The sequence below is a fragment of the Ailuropoda melanoleuca genome, chromosome 14 (assembly GCF_002007445.2).
Source record: "Ailuropoda melanoleuca isolate Jingjing chromosome 14, ASM200744v2, whole genome shotgun sequence".
Taxonomy (NCBI): Eukaryota; Metazoa; Chordata; class Mammalia; order Carnivora; family Ursidae; genus Ailuropoda; species Ailuropoda melanoleuca.
The window spans coordinates 98,204,628-98,219,755 of record NC_048231.1 but is presented as its reverse complement, the minus strand read 5'-3'; the positions used below and the strand labels follow the sequence as shown (position 1 = coordinate 98,219,755).

Sequence of the window (15,128 nt, the reverse complement as noted above, 5' to 3'; positions counted from 1 at the left end):
GTATCACCTTGAGCATCAAAATGTCTAATGACACTTTTTGGATGGGAATGTAGCCAAGTGATCTTTTTCAGAAGACACAAAATGAAATTTCACTGAAATACTGCTGAATGTTATCTTCCTCTAAGTAATGATGTTTTTAAAAATTTGGACAAGGTGGCTCATTTAGGGCTCAAAATCAAAGGCAGAGAAGTTTTTGCACTGCTGTTTGTTTCTGGAGTCAATGGAGTGTTCAAGGCACTTGGCTCCTAGTAATTAAGGTGTCCTGTGGGCAAATGTAGCTTATATAAACCTCATTTCACAGAGAACACTAAATTGCAATTGCAAAATGATCAACATTTATATTCTTCACCATTCAAAGAGAGAGGAAGAATACCTCAAACTAAAGCTTCTGCACAGCAAAAGAAACCAACAAAATTAAAAGGCAACCTGGGGAGCTGGAGAAAATATTTGTGAAACATATATCTAATAAGGGGTTAATATCCACAATACATAAAGAACTCATACAACTCAACAGCAAAAAACCTAACAACACAGTTAAAAAATGGACAGAGAAATTAAATAGACAGTTTTCCAAAGAAGACACCCAAATGGCAAAAGGTACACAAAAAGGTCCTCTAATCATCCAGTAATAGCAAATCAAAACTGCAATAAGATACCACCTCACCACACTTCATACCTGTTGAATGGCTCTCATCAAAAAGACAAGATAACCAGTGTTGGCATAGATGCCGAGAAAAAGAAACCTTTGGGCACTGTCAGCTGGAATACAAATTGATGCAGCCACTATGGAAAACAATATGGAGGTTCCTCAAGAAGTTAAAAATAGAACTACCATATGATCCAGCAATTCCTCCTTCTGGATATAGATCCAAAGAAATTAAAATCAGGATCTCAAAGAGATACCTGTGCTCCCATATTCATTGCAGCATTACTCACATTAAGCTTTCTTTGCTCAGGGAACCCTGGTTGAGAAGAGCTGCAAGGATGTGTGTTCCCTTTCAGAGGGCTGTGCCAAGATATCTGGTATCTGTTTAAAAGCCCTTTCAAGGGTTTTGTACATCCTAGACCAAACACTGTTTTAGATCTTGTAAATATTACCTACCTAATATTAACAAAACAGAATGAGGTCTTACAACCCATTTTACAAATAAGAAAAGTGAGGCTCAAAGATATTTGAAGATTCCCACAGGTTACACAGCTCTAACTGGCAGAGTTAGTAATTAAATCCAGGACGATTGATGCTAAAGGTTGTGCTTTTCAATTTTTCTAAACTACTCCCATAATAACTGGGCCCCAAAAGATCACTTATCCTGCTTGTAAAATAGGGCTACATTTTGATGCCTTTCTTACATTTTTTAATTACACCTTTTTATTTTGAGATAATTGTAGTTCCACATGCAGTTATAAGAAGTAATATAGAGTGACCCTGCATAGTCTTTACTCAGTTTTCCCCTATGGGAACATCTGATAAAACTATAATCCATTATTACAGCAAGGATCTCCACAGGAGCACAGTCGAGATACAGAAGATGTCCATCACCACAGGGATGCCTCATGCTGCCCCTTTATCAGCACAGCCACACACAAATCCCACTCCTGCTTCCCTGTCCATAACCGCTGGCTACTACCAACCTGTTCTTCACTTCCACAATTTTATGTCTCAAAAATACTACATAAAGTAAATCACACGGTTTATAACCTTTCGGGATTGTTTTTTTTCACACACTCAACATAATCTTCTGGAGATTCACTGTTGTGCATGTTAATAGTTGAGTTCTTTTGATCCCTTAGTATCCCATGATATGCATATGCTATGTCTACTTAACCATTCACCCGGTGATGGACATCTGGTTTGTTTAGTTTGGGGTGTTTCCAATAAAGCTGCTATGAACATTCCTGCAGAGGTCTGTGCATGAACAGAAAGTTTTCATGTGTCTGGGACAAACGTCCAAGACTGCAGTTGATGGACTGTATGCCAAATTGTTTTCAAGAGTATGGGAACCATCATTTCACATTCCCACAGCAATGTACAAGGGGTCCGGTTTTTCTGCCTTCTTGCCAGCATTGGGGTTGTCACTGTTTTTTATTTTAGCCTTTCTAGTAGGTGTGTACTGATAGCTCGTGGTGGTTTAATTTGCGTCTCCCTAATGGCTAATAATACCGAACATCTGCTTATTTGCCATCTGCATAGCAACTTTTGTGAAGTGTCAGTTCATGTCTTTTGCCCATTTTCGAATTGAATTGTTGTTGTTTTTTAAATTTTACCATAGAGTTTTAAGTGTTTTTTATACTAGCTCTCTGTTAGAGATAGTAGTTTGTAAATATTTTCTCCCGGCCTACAGCAATTTTTTTCATCCTCTTAATGGACTCTTCCATAGATCAAACATTTTTAATTTTGATGAGGTTAATTGATCAATTTTTTTCTTTTATGGCTTATGCTTTTGATGTCAAGTCCAAGAACTTTTTGCCCAGACCCCGTTTCCAAAGATTTTCTTATACATTTTGTCAAAACTTTTATAGTTTTACTTTTTACACTTAAGTCCATGATATATTTTGAGTTACAAGGTGTAAGGTTTATGCTCAGGTTCATTTACTTTGCCCAGGGACGTCCAACTGCCCCAGCAACATTTGTTGAAAAGGTATCCTTCCTTCACTGATTCGCTTTTGTACTTCTGTCAGAAATTCATTGGGTACATTTGTGTGGGTCCCTCTTTTAAAACAAACATTCTCCTAATTATATGGTCTGAATGTATGCTCTAATCAAAGCTCCTACATGGGTGAACAGAATAATTCACAAATGGTGTGCTAAATGTCCAAACCAGCAGTGACTACAATAGAAAATGAATTCTAGTGTCTACATTTCGGTAAGGAAAGACATTTCATATCCATGACTTTAAAAATCAATTATCTTAGTGTATTCTAAAACTTAATTGGGTCACTTCCAATAATGCCATTTTATCTGTCAAAGGTATTGGTTGCTATCAGTTGTAATAGAAGTTGACACTGGCTGATTTAGATAGAAGGAAATATATTAAATGTTTCATTACTTCAAATGAGGAATAGAGGGCTGGAGAACCAGGTTCAAGCCTAAACAACCATAAGTGATCTCTTAAATCATTAAGAGATGATTCTTGATGAGGCTACTGCTTTTGGACAGTAGGTACAACAGTTCACATTGCTTATACTTTTGCATGAATACATCAATCCAGTGGAAACAATTACTCTGTTGTCCACTGTGAAGATCTCTATCATGGGTTGCCTTTTTTTATCTCTAACTCAACATCTGGTCATGCAATTGGTTAATACCTAGCTCATTCCTCATGCCCTAGCAGCAAAAGATATGAGGAAAGAATATTTTTGGAATTTCATCTTCTATAATATGAGGTATCATTTCTTATCTTCAACATCTTGGGGGGGGATGCTCTCCAAATATATGGGAAAAGATTGAAATGCTGGTGAAAAACTAAATGATGAATATCTGTTTCATGTTGTTAATTCATTTAACTACTTACAGAGGTATACTGTACCAATTTATTCTAGTTCAGTAGAGTTCTGTGGTAATATATAGTGATAAACAACTTGTTCTGAATTCTGGTGAAAAGTATGTCATTTATTGTAGAGTCACTTGGGTAGATTAATGCCAAATGAAACAAACACAAATGAACAAACAATTCTATCACCCAGAGATCAACTAAATAAGAATATCTGGAAGTTAAACTTGTCATTGCAAAAAATACCCAACAGCACTAAAAACCATCTCCTGTGATTGTAATATGCACCCAGTGTTAAAAACCACTGCTGAAAGGGACAGAAATATTTGGCCTTGTTCATTAAGTCAAATGCTAGAGCAGGCTTCTACCTGCTTCTTGCCTCATTCCCCGCCCTCATTTTTATGCAGAGGCAGGTTACACACAAACACACTACCAGCCACAGTCATGTTTAGTCTATCACTCAAATACCTTCATTCTTTTTCAACTTCACTAGAACTCTAGTTCTCCTACACAGATAGATAACCTGTCTGAAAATATCCAAAGACAAAATTACCACAGCAAAAGGGGCTCACCTCTAAGGAAGAGCTACAGCCAACTAACTCTCTTGGCTCTCAGTGGAGTTCTGGAAAACCACATGGCCTCTGTTTCCCCACATGGAAATCACTACAAAATTCAACCAGCTGAAAATGTTTCATTCCTGTTAGTGGTGTACTAGCTAACTCAGGCAAGCCTGCATGTTGACAATTAGAAAAGCTGGACAAATATAAAAACCATCTACTTGAATGTATTGAAGCCTACCAAAGACAAAACTGAGAATTTATTTCTATAGGACATTCTAAAAAAACATGATTAGCTGAAAATCGTAGACCTGAAAAAATAACTTAAGCTGAATACAATGGATAAATTTAACAGATTATTCTGTTTAGTAGAAACTTAGTGAAATGGAAGACACATCTGGAGAAAATATTCTGAAGATTTGAGGGAAAAAAGAATGAAAAAGAAAAAAGCACAGAAGCACAGAAATATGGCATAAATGATCCAGCATACGAATAAGGAAGAAGAGAAAAAAATAGACAGAATTGGTATGACAGAAGGGGAAACAGCAAATAATTTTTCAGAACTGAAGAAACATCTCAAGCCATAAAACCTAGAAGCACTGTAAACCCAAGAAAAATAAAGAGAATTAAAACTACATTTACACATAGCATAGCAAAATTCCTGAAAACCAGAAAATGAGGGCGTTCAATGTAGGCCAGGGGAAAAGTCTAAAGATTTTCAAAAGCTGACAATAAGACAGCTAACTTCTCAGTGCAAACAGTGATAGTTAGAAGACTTACCTCTTTGCAGTGCTAGAAAAAAAAAAATAGTTCTATGTCAGTGATTCTCAATCATGGCTAGCCACTAGAAGTAAAACAGGCCTTTCTAGGATACTAAAACTCACCGCTCATTGGTCTTCTTGCCCAAATACTACTTTATACACTCAAGATTCAGGGATGTTGCTAAGTTGAAAATGAACATTAACCCTTCTTATAAAATACATCAGTGACTTCGTGGGTTTTTAGGACATTATAAGCCCTTTATTCTGGGCCTTCCCTCAACGTTCCTCACCCAATCAGACACATATAATTATTTAGGTATGCTATTTCTTCTGCATGGAACTCACAACAAAGCCTTCTATATTCATGATTTCTCAGTTTGGTGTTACTGTCTCTGCAAACCAGAAAGCACATACTGTCCATGTGTACTCAGGAGGTATTTGCCATATATTTCCCCAATTCTCTCCCCCACCCATTCACTCATGCTCTGTCTCCTCATTAGGAGACAAAGAACAAAGGACAGAACAAAAGAAGCCTCTGGGACAACAAGAATGAGGTGCTACACAGCAGTGACTGCCTTGCATAGCCATAAACCCAGACCTATGAAGAACATCAAATTGACTCTAAGGTATGGGGTTTTTTCCTTTAATAAAGTCTGAAACACTGAATCTCCAATAAGGAAAACCATTACAGCATCATTCAGAACTTACTGAGTTTTAACTGAAGTAAAATTTAAACACACATGGTATTGTAATTACTTAGATTGGAATACACAAAGTAGAAGAAGGAAGTCTTTTGTGAGTAGCCATATTGATGGCAGAACCATCAGCTGGGCATCAAGACAACTGACAGAAAGAATGATTCAGAGTCTTCAGAAAATTTTGAGTTATGTCCACCACATTGTTTTAGAAGTGAAATTCTGTTCCTGGAAGACATTTCTACTTTATCATTTTTGTATTCACATTATAGAGGCTTATAGACTGTCAGTAACTAGCATTATGTGACTGATTTATGGGATAACTAGCTTTATATTTCAGGAATGCCAATTCAGAAGTCTGAGCACTAATAACAGCATTTTTAGTGGCTTAGAGTGGTCAAACAGAACTCACATTTTCCTTATTTCTCCCCAAATCCTCACTGTATGATAAAGATTATCAACCATTGCACCACAGTAAAAACCCCTGGAGAGCTTCAAAACCATATCCATGCTCAAAACCCAGCCAGACCAATTCAATGAGGAAAACTGCAAGCTCTGGAAGTAACTCCAACATGCAGTCATAACTGAGGACCCCCCTTTTTTTAAACAGAGGTCTGAGGAATTTAGATAATCATGTAAAGTATCAGAAAGCAAGAGTATGTGTGTTAAGCAGCCGTCAGAGTTTTAAATAACTGCTATTATAAATGTACAGAAAAACACATTTCATACTTATACATAATTTGGTAGCTTCCAGTTAAACTCAGCATCATGATTTGGGACTAGATGTGCTTTTGTTAAGAAGACTCACAGAGCTAATACTTAAAGATTCCAAAGTGTAATGAAGTCTATAAAAGCCTCAGGAAAATGATGACATGGATGCTTTCTACAGCACAGCCCCAGGGTCCTTAACACATTCACAGAGACGTATTCCTATTTCCTAGTAAGTTAACTGAAAAGGCATACTTTTCAAAGCAAGTTCAAATATGTAAAAAGTATGTTTTCATTCTTTTTCTTCAATAGTATGCTAGAAATTTCACTAGGGTTATGTAAACAGAGATATAAAATGTTCTCTTACTGGTTGCAAACCTTTAAAAGCCATAGTTTTTTGAAAGGGATGCTAAATTTCAATTTTAGACTAATATCAAATTTTTTTCCAAACAATAATGTGAGCATGTAATAATTTATATAATAAACACTTAGCTTGTATGCCATTAAGACATTTTATGAACATTTTCTTCTGTTATCCTTCCTATTATATTTGTATATAATTCAGTGTCTGTGAGGACTTACATGTCATTAGAGAATATATACCATTATATTTAATATATAACACATGTATGTGTATGCATGTATATATGTATCTATGTATGCACACACATACATAAACATACACTCATACATATTTTAAAGGATACTGAATGATCAGAGAAAACCAATTTCATGTTTACAAAGAAAAAATCAAGAGAAAAATAATTGTACATGTTTATCCACGTAACATATCTTATATAAATACCTACACATAAGTAACAGAATGACATATAGAAATTTTTTAAAATAAGAGAACTAAAAAAAAAGAAACATCATTTAATTATATCTATTTCAATTCCTTCCTCTTAAAAGTAGCAAGCAACACAACAAATAAAGAACCAAGCCTTGCAGGTAGAGGTCACGGTCTGGTTCAGCACTGCCCAACGTGTCTGGATTTGGGTAACAATATCACATTATTTGCTGCATGACTACATCACTACATACCATCTTTTGATTTGCCAGATCCCAGTAAATATGTACTATCTTTAAATGATGTTTTCTAAACGAATTCATTTTTTATTACGTTAACTTACATAATCTTTTATATAATTACCTTAAAAGATAAGTAAAGGTAATGCTAAAATAAAGAGATTTATATCTTTTTTAAAATTTTTAAATTCTACATAGATACTATCAGCTGTATTTTGGAGCCTGTTCTCCATTCTTGAAAGGAGAAATGAGCCGGGTTTTAGATGGTACAATGAAAATGAAATCACAGCCATTCAAAGTGGTCTGGGAAAAGATCTGCATGGTATCTCCTTATTCTGGCATAAATTCTCTCCTAAATAGCACTTTTTTCCAGTCTTATTGAGATGCAATTGATTTATTAGGTTGTATAAGTTTAAGGTATACAACATAATGATTTGATATATGTATACATTGTGAAATGATGACCACACTAAGTTTAGTTAACATCACCTCACCTAGGTACACCTTTTTTTCTTGTGAGGAGAACTTTTAAGATCTACTCTCCCAAGAACTTTAAAAAAAATACAATACTGTATCGTTAGCTATAGACACCATGCTCTACATTCCACCTCTAGAGGTTACAACCCTAAGTCTGTCTGTCCTTTGATTGCCTTCAGCCATTTCCACCACCCCCCTCCTGCCAGTAGCACTTTCAACTGCAATGTAAATAACTTAAAGTTGAGTCAAGTGAATGATAACATTAGCTGTACACTAAGTAACTAAATGAAGAAAACACATTTACTTTGAATAGTACACATAGCTGTGTTGCTGCCTGTCTACATATATTGGTAAGCGGAAGCTGTTGCATGGTAGATGTAACACTTCCCCTGAAGTTAGGATACCTAGATTTGAGTATACACATCCACACACAAACCCAATCTGTCTCTCTGTAACTCTGGCTGATTCACTTTACTTCTTTTGGATTTGAGTTTATGTATAAAGGTGAAATAATTAAATATACTTTCAAAAGCATGCTGGGAAAATCATGTAAGGTAATATATGTGGAAAACCTTTATAAACTGGAAAATGCATGGTACACCAAAATGCAAAATGATTATGTTACTATTATGAAGCCTCAAATCAAAATTCAAAGTGTTTGTCCTTTCAGTCATTTTGCTATTAAGCCAAAATATTAGCCAAGCTTTTTTACAATGAATTTAGTACAATGACAGGAGAAATATTACAACCACCATTTATTTCAAACATGAGAACATTTCTGTATTAAATGAGTTTCTGTTCTCTACTAATAACAAAATATCATTTCTTATTCCATTCAATTTGACTGACAGGTGCAATACTCTCATTGAGGAATAGTGTTTAAAAGGAAGTACTCAAAGGATAATCCTGCTCTGTATCCTAAAATAAAACTAATTGAGATTTATGCAGAAAGTTAATGAAAATGTTCTCTACCTACATTCTTGAGCTCTTTGTGGACAAAGTTACCAGAGCTTGAAGAAAAAAAGAAAACACTGTGAGTCACGTGAGACAAAAGCAACAAAACTGAAGTAAAGAAGTTATAGTATTTTCTCTTTTAACTAGTTTGTCCCATTTGATAGAAATTATTTTTTCCTTAAGCTAAAACTTCAAAATTTACAAAATCTAGGAAAGATCATTAGATGGTGGGAAACCAGGTAATTTTTATTTTGTTTGTATTGCTTACTATTTATCTTTGTATAGTTTCTAAAATGAAGTGGATGGCAAAAGAAATAGACCAAAGACATGGATACTTACTAGTCCTACTCAATATTATTCACATGGGTTATTATGATCCAAACAGACTTCAACAAAATGGATCACACCTATTTCAAAGACACAGGCTTCAAATTAAACTATTTTTGTGTGTTATTTTAGACTGATCCTAAATATCAACCGTTACTGAGCACTTCTGAAAGACATTTAAGGAAATTGGCAATGTAAATCTGACAAAGATATCTGACCACTCACAATTTATTTCAGTCATTTGAAAGATTTCCCTAAGTACTGAGTATAATCTTTGTTACCTGAAGAAATGCCATCTTTTAAGATTCACCTTGCCAGCAGTCATGTGTAAATATATTAAGATAAAAACTGAGATATGAACTTTTGTATCTCACTCCTGATTTTAACAGGTTGCCCCAGGTAGTGCATAGACATAATCATTTAATATCAAAATCCGGCAAAGCATTTTTACAGTTAGGCTTACTTTTAATTTCCATGTTTTTGGCTTTAAGTCTTGAAAGTTCAAAGAACATCAGGCGTGCCCATATGCATGCATAAGGATTTTTTAAAAAGACAAAAAATCTCACTAATTTCTGAAAATACCTGAAATGTCATACACACACAATTGCAAGCAAATTAATACACAGGGATTCTACAGAATGTATACAAGACTTTTTTCAACTCTAAAATTCTAAGGTCCAGTAATTCTTGCAGAGATATAGATATAGACATAGATAAAGAAATTAAGTGGAATGTATACAGTGTTAAACACATACAGAAGAGTCACCATAAACAATAATCTAAAATAAAAATAGCTAAAATAATTAGACTTTCAGGCATTCTAAATTCTTTATTTAATGAGAAAGAGATAAATGATAAATTACCATGGATATAATGGATCTTTTTCAGAAAGCAATGTCCAGGATACAGAATATTCTACAAGGAGAAAAGATTAAGTACACCCAATACAACTTCCATGTTTTAAAACCACAGATTGAGAATTCGTATCTGAAGTAATGATCCTGAGAGTTCTTTTAACTTTCGAATGGTCAAAATCATTAAGTTATTTACGTATTTCATCTTAAATATATTTAATACATCTAATTCCTAGCAAATTGGTAATGCATGTCATATAAGATAAAAACCACTCTTCATATCATCCCTAGATATACGGGAAACCAGATAAATTTTAATTGCTCTAATCAACCAAAACAATGCAAATGAACACAGGAAGATTCCCATTTATATTAATGAGTGAGCTTCTCTAAAGGGGTAAATTTTCATAAACATCTCTCATGAAAAACTACTCTCTTCTATCATCAGAACAAAGCTGTTTGTGGAAGGACAGGAAAACCCAAAGAATTTATAGGAGGAATATCAATAATCATCAAGCCAAGGATGGAAGTGTTCCAAGGTTTTAATCAAGGAGGGAGAAAAAACAAAAAACAAAAATAAAAAATAAATAAATAAAGGAGGGAGAGAGGGCAAGATGTAGATGAATTCACAGAGAGCTGTTGAAACAAACGGAGACTACGCAAAAGAGAAAATCCTGACTAGATGTTCAGCTCATGAAGATGGGGCTCATCACACACTCCAGATGTGTTCCTCTACAATTTGCCTGCTTCCCTTACAGGTAGGTTAGGGTGAAGTGACTATTACTGGCCTAATGTACTATGAGTAGTAGTGATATAGGAGGTATTTACTGTTAATAACCCTGACAATACAACATGACTCTGGGACATTCACAGACACACATACACACACACACACACACACACACACACACACCACCTGATAAACAGTATATGCTCCTTAATTATTTGATCATTTGTTGAATGTGCAAATGCCAACTGTACCTTGAGACACTCCTTTGATAGCCACACAAACCAATGCAAATCCTTCACCTGACTTTGAGAAAGAAATAGAAAACAATTTCTGTAAAATACTATTTGTCTGTGTACAATGTGCCTGTGAATATTCACACTGACGTATTTGAATAGAATTCCTTGAAAACAAGGACATGAGGGCTGAGTCTAGAATTAGTCGAATGATGGCAGTCTGAAATTTGTACAGTGATGTTAATGATAGTGATGATAATGTCCCTCCATAATGCTGCATTTACGTTTGCTATATTATAGAGTCAATAAGCCATGTATAAAGTTATATCACTGGTTTCAGTGGCTGAGTTCTTAGTTTATCTGCAAACCAAGAATACATTGGATATTTTATAATATACGCCTTGCTGACTAAATTCAACCTGTCAGTGTTCAGAAGGAAACAGACAATAAAGGCTAAGAGATAAACAATTTTGACCAACATGCTTTTGCTTTTTTTTTTTTTAATTAGTGTTTTAAGTAAGCTTTTCTTAAAAACAAAATACTGACCACCATGGTACCTTGTGAATTATAATACCAATCATGCAACATATAAGAGGGGAAAAGGAACTGAACTGTCATAAGGGATTTTAAATCATGCAAAAGGAAAACAATATATCCATAGAGTGACACGTTATAATGAAAAATTAACATAGACTATGAAGAAATGACTATAACAGCCATGTCATTATATGTTTAATGATTGAATACCTTTAAAAATTTAATGATTAAAAAACATATTTTTAAAGGACAAGGGTAAAATCCAGGATAATACTATTGTTTTTCAAAATTATTTTCCTGAATAAAAGGCTCATTTAATGAGTTTAGACAAATTTCAAAGCAAACATTCTAAAAATTGTTTAACACTTAACTACTTGGCCCAGATAACTGGCTAGGGTAGTGTTCTCAACAGGTAGCACTAGATTCTCTAAGAAGACTAGCAAGGGCTCTTCCAACCACTTCAACCTGGAAGCACCTCCATGGGGGTGCTCCCCAGCCTAAAGGGCAAGCAGCACTTTTCTGCCCTCCTTCAGCACAACAGGGAACACTAACTTGTAAGGAGTAAAGGGTAAGGTAGAACATTTCATCTCAAAATACATTTTCATGTCATAATAATCTGATACCACCGGCCTCATGCCCAGAGTTATTTTTCCCTTGGAATATTATAAAATTTGGCTTTCGAAAGCATGAGTGCTGTACATCATAAATCAAATACCTGTGCATATCTCATTAGAATTATTTTGATATTTAGTTCTGAATATGAGCCATAAAAGGACCATTATGTATCTTCTGAATTAAAATTATTTTATTTGGAAAAATCCATAGTTCTGAGTCCATAAAATTAGTAATATGTACTATTAACTATGAAAATGAAATTTTAATATTTAGATACATCCTGTTTCTATGATTTGGGATATGATTTTTCACGTGTAAGGCACCCATTATTTGCTTAGAGTTTTACTGTTTTATGAGGCCCACTTAACTTACTAAGCTTCACAGAAACATGTAGATGAAGTTGTGTCATGTGAAATCACCCTTCTGAATACTAGAATATTCTGATTAGAAAGTCTCTAAAGTTTTTTTTAATAAATAATATTCTTCAAAATAAACTAGGTTTTAGTTTAATATTTCGATTTAATAGTAAAACAAAATTGTTCCAACATCAAACTCTGAAGTTCACATTTCTCAGCAGAAATGGAAGACAAAATTAATCTATATATAAAATTAATCTATATATAAACATGCTTCTATTGTTTTCTCTGAAGGGTGTCCTTTACAAAGGCGTTATCTCTGAACAGTGAGTATGGAAAGAGATGCTTTGGGATTGCAAATACATCTGCTCACATCTTTAAGAGGAACGGTGTTTTAAAAAGACATTTCAAAGGCTGTTAACGCCATGGTTACCCAAGAAGCAGTCAATGCTCCTTCCTTCGATCCTATACTTTAATTAGATGGCATATTCAGTTTTTGTTGTATGAAATCCTTGAAAGCTGGGCATGAGAGAGGAATCCTACAGACCCCAGGGCCAAGAGCGCAGGGAACCGGCTTCTCAGGGTTATATCCCTTAGTCTCATTCGCATGTACACAGTGACTCTGGGGAAGCAGATACACATCTCCCCGGGGGACTTGAATCATCCATTAGCTTATAACGTCTGAGGTGTCAGACAATTGAGATTCCAAGAAGACGGAAAGAGCGAGAAAGATGAGCAAGCACCCTGTGGGCGAGCAAAGGGCTTCAAAGGTCAAGTTCCTAAAACGGTTCTCCCCTCCCAGCTCTTTCTTGCTTGGACAGTGAGGGTGACAGATTTGAGCAGTGCGTCCCGGCTGAGAGAAGCCGTCAGCCTCCTGGCCAACTGCAGTTTTACACGTGGGTTCTTCCTCATCTCCCTGGAAAAGAATGAGGCGCAAATTTCTGCCCAAGAGCAGCCCTGGAAGCCCGGCGGAGGGCGGCACGGCGCGCGTGCTCTCCCGCCCTGCGAGGGCGCGCAGCTGCGCAAGGAGGCGCCAGGCTGCGAGGTGGCGGCTTTGTGGTCGCCCAGTTTCGTACTCCCCGCTTCGACAGAGCTGCCGAAGTTCGAGGGTGGGTCTCTCGTCTCCTCGGGGTACAGTCTGCATAGTGAAACCCCGCAGAGGCAGCACAACAAGACAAGTCTGCCTTTTCCCTTCCTCCTGCCCCCCACACCTGCGTCCACCAACTCCTGACAAGGCTTCTGGGTGCGTAGTGATCCATCCTCTTTTAGGGGTTCTGCCCTATCTTAGTTCAATTTTCTGATACATTTAGCCTGATTTTTCTTTCTTTCTGAGTGAGAAAATAAACGAACTTCTCCCTCCTTTTCTTTCCAAGTTGGAGGATTCATCAGTCAGCAGGGAACACGGGGAATGTTCTCGTTCAAGGCCGCTTTGCCCCGGGATTCCGAAGCTTCGCAGAAATGGAACTTTGAGAACAGTAAGGTAGAGAAACGTACGGGGAATCGGGTAAGGGGCACTTTCGCCCCCACACGGAGTTTCCCTTCCTTCTCTGCACCGGCCCGCCAAGGTCGTTCTCGGTTGCCCACCTCCCGTCGCGCGCGCGCCCCACGGCCTCCACCGCGACCCCCTGCGCGTCGCTCCCACGCTGCCCCGGGTCCGCCAAGTCTGGGCAGCTTGGCGCCCAAATGCCTGCCCCTCACCTCCTGGGCTCTCCGCTCCACAGCACGGACCTCTGAGACCGTCAACGCGTCCGTCTTACCTCCTCGTCTGGTCGCTAGAGAACTTCTGAACCCCCGGGGGTCTACACTGTTTCTCTCCCAAGTCAGGCAGAACATCTTTCACGAAAAAACTACAGAGTCTCCATAAACTTTGCTGTCGCGAACGCTGCCGTGTCAGCAGACTTGAGCACACACCTGCCTGCACACGGGCGCAGGTACACCTGTCCGGGCGCGCACAGGGCCTGGGAGTCTGCCACTGGGCAACTGCTCAGGGCGCATTAAAGTCGTTGGCAGTCGCCGGCGGGGACGCGCGGCGCTGGTAGGGCATCAAAAGAGAATTTCGAAATGGGCTTGGGAAGCGGGGACTAGAAAATGGTGATTTTAAATACACATACAGGAGCGTCTGTCCACCTCCTGCCACCGAGCAATTCTCCCCGAAAGGCGCACACTTTTGAGAACAGACCACTGTGGGTTGCACTAGATATAAACCCCCCTCCGAAGCACATTCATCTTAAAACTGACAATCCCTTTCGTCTGCACTTCTCCGTGTGGTCCAAACCAGCACCGCGCACATGAGGATGGGGACGGAGGCGCTCCCGGAACCCTCAACCCGGTGTGCAGAGCTTCCCCGAGGCAGGTGCGGGCCCCCACACCGGCAGAGCAACAAGCGGGTTGTCTGCGAAAGGGCCGGGTCCCCTCTTTGCCCCCGTCCCCGTGCGGGTCACCTCTCCCCCCCCGCAACCCCCCACAACAGCAGCCGCGCCAAACGCGGGCAGGGAAAGGAGAGAGCCCAAGGAGCAACTCACCCCCAGCTTCCTGCTGCGGATTTTCACGTAGCCCTGCTTGACTATGTCGTTAAAGTTGGAGGCCATGGCCAGCGCGTTCGGGCTCGTCCCCTCCGCGATCGGCTTCCCAGAGTCGAGAGCCGCCGTCCGCCGCCAGGTCCGCGCAGGTCTCGCATTCAGCCAGCCGCCGCCCGGTCCCCCGAGCTCCCGCCGGCAGGGACGCGGGCTGGTGGCAGGGCGGCCGCGGACGGGGAACGCGGCCCCGCGCCGCGAGCAGCGCCCGCCCTCCTCGTTCCGATCTTC

At 38.4% G+C, this 15,128-nt stretch overlaps 1 protein-coding gene across 2 annotated transcripts in view; it reads right to left on the bottom strand.

Annotated features, from left to right (window-relative positions):
• DOK6 (docking protein 6) overlaps nt 1-15,122 on the bottom strand; it is a 368,631-nt gene extending 353,509 nt beyond the window's left edge. For both annotated transcript variants that reach the window (XM_002915925.4, XM_034642822.1), the window contains exon 1: nt 14,847-15,122. In XM_002915925.4, coding sequence (XP_002915971.1) covers nt 14,847-14,912 — 66 coding nt within the window. In that variant the 5' untranslated portion in view covers nt 14,913-15,122. The remainder of the gene's footprint in view (nt 1-14,846) is intronic.
• Between the last annotated feature and the right edge of the window lie 6 nt (nt 15,123-15,128).